At 32.9% G+C, this 7,500-nt stretch overlaps 3 protein-coding genes across 5 annotated transcripts in view; 2 read left to right on the top strand and 1 right to left on the bottom strand.

The window, feature by feature from the left end:
• Positions 1 to 1,632, top strand: part of LOC124422110 (putative gamma-glutamylcyclotransferase CG2811) — an 8,349-nt gene extending 6,717 nt beyond the window's left edge. Inside the window, exon 5 of the mRNA XM_046958124.1 lies at positions 1,475 to 1,632. Coding sequence (XP_046814080.1) covers positions 1,475 to 1,487 — 13 coding nt within the window. The 3' untranslated portion in view covers positions 1,488 to 1,632. The remainder of the gene's footprint in view (positions 1 to 1,474) is intronic.
• The window catches only part of LOC124422108 (protein CDV3 homolog), a 3,012-nt gene extending 844 nt beyond the window's left edge, over positions 1 to 2,168 (bottom strand). The window contains exons 1-2 of the mRNA XM_046958119.1: positions 1,634 to 2,168; positions 397 to 821 (exon numbers count right to left, since the gene is read on the bottom strand). Of these exons, the coding sequence (XP_046814075.1) occupies positions 397 to 821; positions 1,634 to 1,810 (602 nt within the window). The 5' untranslated portion in view covers positions 1,811 to 2,168. The remainder of the gene's footprint in view (positions 1 to 396; positions 822 to 1,633) is intronic.
• A 1,257-nt stretch (positions 2,169 to 3,425) lies between these two features.
• The window catches only part of LOC124422105 (pyruvate dehydrogenase (acetyl-transferring) kinase, mitochondrial), a 17,715-nt gene continuing 13,640 nt past the window's right edge, over positions 3,426 to 7,500 (top strand). For 2 of the 3 annotated variants that reach the window (XM_046958114.1, XM_046958112.1), the window contains exon 1: positions 3,426 to 3,786. In XM_046958114.1, coding sequence (XP_046814070.1) covers positions 3,662 to 3,786 — 125 coding nt within the window. In that variant the 5' untranslated portion in view covers positions 3,426 to 3,661. The remainder of the gene's footprint in view (positions 3,787 to 7,500) is intronic. The other variant, XM_046958111.1, reaches the window with a different exon arrangement.

The following is a 7,500-nucleotide window of genomic DNA, read 5'->3' as shown; positions in this document are numbered from 1 at the left end:
TAGGATATACCGTTATTAGGAATTATTCTCCCTGGTATAAAGGATGACATACCTATAATAAATTATTATCCGGAGACCTTAATCCTATGGATTAAAGGTCTCATGGGATTCATCATTTATTTATATTTTATATGCACTAGGCCTATAAGAATGTATATATGCAGTGTAATAAAATAGGTTTAGTATAGTCCACTATTTTTTTTTTTTTTTTTTTTTGATATACGGATTATATACTCCGGTATACGAACGTAACGATAAAAATATCCTGCTTGAATTCTTATCGAACTTCGACGGGAAAGAATTAAAATGATTGATTTTTGTTGACAAAATGAAAACAGAAAAAAAAAGAAAAGAAAAAGAAAAAAAAAATTGAGCGTAAAATGAATGTGTCTTTACCGTCGACCCCATGGACCGGTGGATTCATTGCTCTGTGGCCTGGAACTCAATGTAGGGAAATACTCTTCGCTATGAATATCAGGCGCTACATTTTTAGCTCGTGGTCTTGGTGCAGACATTACTACAGGATTTCTCAAATGGGGAGGTACATAACTATACGTTGATGTTGTTTGGACTGCTGGTGTAGCAGCTGCCGCTGATGTTACCTCTTCTACAACCTCTGATTGCTGTAGTACCTCTGGTTTCTTCCATGGTCCAATTTTTACTGTATTTTCGCCAATTTCTCCGTCAGAACTATTGTCGCCTGTTCCTCGTTCATCATCGGATTCCACGTCGATGGTTTCCTTTACCGAAAGGTTACCAATTTTCAACCCTCTCAGATCTTTCTTCTCTTCAACTTCAAATTCTTTCCATTCGTCTTCATCCTAAAATAAAAAAAATTTCGTTAGATGGGAATAATTTTCATTGACAAATATGACGGCGCCAAATGATATTTATACGAGCTATATTGTGATGTTATTGTATAATATTATGCAAGAGTTTGAAAAAAGCACGTGCGCATACGAGCACATGTATGTAATGTACGAGAAATAAAATGTCAGAGGAACGAGTAGAATAAAAAGAGGAGAAAAGGGAGAAGTAAAAAAAAAGAAAGGGAGAGAGACAGAGAGAGAGACAGAGAGAGATAGAGAGAGAGAGACACGAGAGAGAGAGAGTGAGACTGAGAGAGAGAGAGAGAGAGAGAGAGAGAGAGAGAGAGAGAGAGAGAGAGAGAGAGAGAGTGAGAGAGAACATGGAATAAAATAAATGTATACGAGTAAGCGACAGCTATCAATTATCGATCATGAAAAATTATCGGCTCTGTATCGAAAAATCTACAATATAAAAAATATAAATTTTAATCATCGAATTTACTTAGAAATCTACGCTCGACGTTATCGTTCAATGTTATATAATCGTCGCACTTGATTTCGTTCTCTACCCCCCTTAGCCCACTTCCCCTCCCCCGAATTAGGATAAGTTACAAATAATATCGTAACGAAAAAGAAAATTCAGAGAAAGGGAATTAATTTTATAGGCAGGTTCGTTAGAAGCCGAAGTGACGTTTGCACAAGCAAACATGGCAGCGACCAGTGTGTCCTCTTAGCCTTGTTCTTCCCATAAAGGGAGTCTAAAGTCGAATATAATGGGAACACATTTGTTATAATATTATCAATAAATAATATTGAAATATCACCTCTATTTGTTGAGTTTCCTCGCCTTCCGGATTCAGTGGCTTCTCCTTTGATTTCATTTTTTCCGAACGTTTACCCGTTTCTTCCAGCTTCTTTGCTACCTCCTCGGTCGTAGTGAACTTTTTACCCTTGGCTTTCTTCCGATCCTTTTTCGCAAAGAAGTCATCTAAATCCGCCATGATATATATCTGAGAGTGCTTTCGAGACTCTTACCGTTTAAGTTAAATTTGAAATGAAAATAACGAGAAGGGAATGAATGCGAGAGACTACACGAGGCACGGTCGAAACGCGTACTGAACTCAGGGCACCCCTGCTGCCGTCCACATGGGCTTGTCTTAACCGGAAGTCAGTCAACGACTCCGAAGTCAATTACCTTTCTATAACCTAAACCGACGATCGATATTCATTATTTCTACGAACAAATTATGATCGGATAAAATAAATGAATGATCTACGTAATCATATTTTACGTTCGAGACGTATCGTTAATACGTTTGAAAAAAAAATTTCTCGAACGATATTAAAAATCTTTTCAACGATTCCAAATGCATGTGGCGCCGTCTGTCTAGCAGAAGACCCTTACAAAAAATACAACGATTACTTAACCTAAAAAATGTACGTTACGTATGTTCTATTGAATCATCCACGTAATTTCGCTTATTAAGCTTTATAAAATATTTGAAATAATCACGAATCACGTTTTATTTCCTAAATTATATCCTAAACGACGAATATGTACTGGTAATACGTGAACGGCTTAGAGGTTAATTATTCCTCTTCCTGGTCGGTGGTAGATGACATTGCTAATAGTATACGTCACTTCCGCCTTAAAAGAACTACACTCGCGCACCACTGCACGCAATAGGATAGAACATGACAGATAGAATTACATTAAAAGTCGATTTAAATATATCGTTATTCGATCCAACTTCTGATATCGAGTGAAAGCCATCCCTTCTCTTTTCCTCCACTATCACCGTTTATTATATAAAATTTTCTTTTCTTTGTTTTTCTTATCTTTCTTTTCTTTCTTTTTCTTTTACTTTTTTTTTTCTTTTTCTTTCTCCATACAGACACACCTATGAGCTCTTTAAAAATTCACAATGCATTAATCTCTCGTTTAATAATAATCAATAACCGATCAAAATTATTTCAACAATTTCACTATAACCATTCAATTATCAATAAATTTTTTCATACAATATTAATTACATTTCTCTTTACCATTTTTATTCTTTTTTCGTAAAAATAAATTCATATTTGTCGTGAGGGATCGATTGAAATTCGTACGTGCTAATCAAATTTCCCGCCAGACTGGCCGTTCCACGATATCAATGCGACGATTGGTCGCGCAGTCGCTCAGACGATACTACGTAGAAAAGAAAGAAAAGGTGGAGCGTGTATGGGAACATTCGTTCGTAAGAGAGTAGGAAGCCTCTCTAGAGAGGCAGCCACTGTGACTTCTAGTTTCAGTACGAATAATACGTTGTACGAGAGAGATACGTTTATTGTTATTAGATGTAATACTATATTATAATAAGACGTAAGAACAGAGAGGAAAAGAGAGAGAGAGAGAGACAAAGAGAGACAGAAAGAAAGAGAGAGAAAGAGAGAGAAAAAGAGAGAAAGAGAGACAAGAAATATATAATTATACATACATACATAATACATATGTATATATATATATATATATAATATAGTATAATAAAAAAAGAAGTGTAGTGTTCTGTTATATATATATATTACAATTTTTTATCTGCTTCTATATTTGCGAAAGAAGGGAAAGAGAAAGAAAGAAAACGAGAGAGAGAGAGAGAGAGAGAGAGAATTAGAGAGAGAGAGAGAGAGAGAGAGAGAGAGTGAGTGAGCGAGTGAGTAAGTGGGGTGGTGGGCGGACGGGTGGTAGGTCGTTGGTGGGAGTTAATAGGCAGAGGAGAGTAAAGAGGCCGTGTGCGCGCGAGGCAACGTCCAAACGCGACGCGCGCGTCACGTTACGAACGTTAAATACGACTTATCCTGGTATAAAGTTAATGTGTTACGAAGCGCGACGAAATGAAGCTAACACGAAGGTGTTTCGGGAATATCACCAAGATGCTAGATTTCTACTCGCAGTTCAACCCTTCGCCACTTTCGATAAAGCAGTTCATCGATTTCGGTGAGTGTTTGCGTTGCGTTAGACGTTATTAGCCTTAGGTACATACTAATACGCACATATATACATATATATATATATATATATATATATATATATATGTATATACGTATGTACGTGTACATACATACTTACTACCACCTTTTGTACATCTCCTTGAAAGAGGATGTGTACAGACAGACTGACAGACAGACAAAGATAGAAGAGAGCGAGCGAGAGAGAGAGAGAGAGAGAGAGAGAGAGAGATACTTTAAAGATTCATCATTATCTATCTTTGAAATGATTCTATGAACTATGAATTATATTCTATATTTTTCGATATTATTTCAATAATGTTTCTTTATTCGGAAAAAAAGAAGAAAGAAAAAAAAATTAAGAAGAATAAAAAAATTCGTCGATCTTAAATAACGCTTATCTACGTAGATTTTATATATTAAAAATTTCTTGTTCACGCATATACGTTTGAAATTTTGTCAGAGTTCGTCGACATCTATAGACGACCTTTGAAGGCTAACGTTCGACCTTTCTACTATTTTTTTTTTTTACATCGTCCTTCCGTCCTCTTTCCCTTCTCCTGGTCATCCTATCCCACCTTACTTCATCCCTACCAACGTCCAATCCCACCCTATACACCTTTTAACTTCTTACTTCAACTCCAACTCCAATCCAACCAAATCCCAATGTCGAATAGTATTATCAGAATATCTACTTTCGCTATTCTATATATATATGTATATATATATATATATATATATGAATGGAATAGTTCTAATCTTTTATATAAGTACGTAAGTATGTATCTATGGAAAGGCATTTAAAAGTGTATAATGGATACTCGTTAAATCCTCTTAACGTTAAACTGCGAAAAGAAGATCTCGTTCGTATATAACACAATCTATCTTTATACATATCTATAATTGTAGATTATTTTTAATCTGAAAATAAGTTGGAACAGTTCGTGCGAGTGACAAGATAATACGAGGTATGATGATCAAGTGAAATGAGAAAAAAAAAAGAAGGAAGAAAAAAAAAAGAAAAAGAAGAAGAAGAAGAAGAAGAGAAAAATGAGAAAAAGAAAAACAAGAGGAAGAAAAAAAAATATTGTTGCGTGTACGATTAGTAAAGGAGAGAGAGAGAGAGAGAAAAGACAAAAAAAATATTCATTCTGTATAGGAGGCGAAGCGTGGGGGCGTGCCGGGGGAGGGGAGAGGAGACAGGAATTGTATCGGAATTTCATATTTAAAATTATAATATATAATACGAATTCGATGTAGTATGTTTACAGTCACATATTTTAAAGTTACAACTACGATTGCGTATAACTTGGCTAGAGAAACCGAAAGAATGAGAGAAAGAGCGAGAGAGAGAGAGAGAAAGAGCGAGAGAGAGAGAGAGAAAGAGCGAGAGAGAGAGAGAGAAAGAGCGAGAGAGAGAGAGAGAGAGAGAGAGACGATATTCAGATGCAATGACGACAGTGATGTTTATTTCTTTCAATGTAAACAATCTTTCAACCGGTTTCTTTCTTTTCGAGATGGCGCGATAATAAAACTAGATTTCATTCGTATTCCGTATTAGAATACGTATTGAAACTATTAAACTACAAATTTCGCGAGCGATTGGTTAATAATATTGTTGAAAAATAAAAAGAAAAATAAAAAAAAAAACAGTTATTAATATGCATGTATTAGTCATGCCTCGAAAATTATGACATACATATCGAATGAAAATGAACATTGAGAATAATTTATTTCGAAAAGACGATAAGCGTCTTTTAATAATAATAATAATAATAATAATAATAATAATAATAATAATTTTTTTTTTATTTTTCTAAAGTTTCGCTTATCATCTGCTTCTATATGTAAATTAATACGATAACGGGGGAATTAACTTTGTCAAACTTTAAGTTGCGTTAAATGAATTGATTAAAGATAAATGAATGAAGGTGATGGATGTATGTATATATATATATATATATACACGTATGTAGATTAGGTTAAATAGTAAGTATGAATATAATTATATATTTAAACTAAACGAGATAAGTTAGGAAAATTGAATACATTCGAAGAATAAGAATTTCATTTGTCACGCGTCGTTAGTAATTCACGTAGAAAAGAAAATATTTTTTTTCTATTTCTTTTTAACGTTATGTCTTGAAGTTTTTTTTTTTTTTTTTTTTTTTGAACATGAATATGATGTTGTTTGTTTCTCTTCCCCCCCCCCCCCCGCCCTCTCTTTCTCTCTCTCTTTTTCTCTATGCATGTATATATGTATATTCAAAGATAATTAATTAATTAAAGTTTAATATTATCTAATTCTGCATCAGAGGAAGGTTAAGAGGAAAAAAAAATCTTATCATGTTGTAAACTTGCTTATCTCGATTGTGGTTCTTTGTATCACCTAATGGTTTATTTTAATTGTTTATAGAAAAACTTACTAGAAATATTTAATACAATCTTTAAGTGTTATTAATGAAATCGATTGGAAAGAGAAAAAAGAAGCAAAAAGAAGAAAATAAAAGGATTATAAGAAATCTATCGTATTTCAAAATTATCATAAAATTTCATTCGAGAAATACATTCGAATCTTTTAATTCATAAAATCTTTGTCACTGACCTATTCTCTTTTTAAAATATTACTTCTCGTTTGGAAGATATTCGCCTTGAGGCAAAAATGAACGAACCGTAAAATCGATTTGTCATTTTTACGGCTTTTAATATTTCTTAAATTTTGTTTTTCTTTTTTCTTTTTGTTTTTGCTTTTGCTTCTTTTTTTTTTTTTTTCTTTTTGGATCTTCTTTTTTCCTCCTATTCTTTCTGATGAGCATTAAAGGAAGATGAACGACGACATATGATTCTAGTTTCCATTATGGTGTTCGCTTCGTGTGAGAAATGACACACACACATACACACATATATATATATGTATACGATATGACCGATATTATATTTCTCTGAAGTTCGTGGTCATGTTTCTTATTTTTCATCTAAAGGAACAATATTTTATAATGACTTGTGCTTAGATCTTGTTCGTATGAATTTTAAGAAAGGCATCAAAAATATTATCATTTGTAATACAATTGAAACGAAAAAGAAAGGAAAAATAAAAAACAAAAATTGATTTCTATGATTTCTACGATAAAAATGATACTTTTTGATATTTTATTATTTTTATTATTATTATCATTATTACTATTATTAATTGATTTTAAATATTTACTTTATTCAAGGAGAGATCTTAAAAGCATCATCGTTCTTATCGCGGCTGATAAAAAAAAAAAAAAAAAAAAAAAAAAAGAACACGTTGCGACGAAATACACATAAACATTATTACGCTCGTTTATTATTTAATTGAATTTAAAGATCTTTCCTTATTATTTAAGAAATGATTAGTAATTTAACTAAACGTTTTTTGCTTCTTACGTGACATTTCGATATAGTTTAATATCGATATTTTCGCTATTATATCGAATAACAAGAGAGATTCGTGATTACGTGACTGGCACTCAGGACTTTAATATTTAATGATCTTGACATTCGACTGACTTGAATGATAAAAAACCTCGACCCATTTTCATTAATGATCATACGGACTCTTTGTGACTCATCGAGCAATTTCATTTAAATGTTCGTAACTTGTTTTTTCTTCTTTCTTTCTTTTTTTAATTTTTTGTTTGTTTTTGTTACGGTTTCTCTCTCTCTCTCTCTCTCTCCT

Source organism: Vespa crabro, chromosome 2, assembly GCF_910589235.1.
Source record: "Vespa crabro chromosome 2, iyVesCrab1.2, whole genome shotgun sequence".
Classification (NCBI taxonomy): Eukaryota; Metazoa; Arthropoda; class Insecta; order Hymenoptera; family Vespidae; genus Vespa; species Vespa crabro.
Note: the sequence above shows the minus strand (reverse complement) of the source record. Positions and strands in the feature narration are given on the sequence as shown.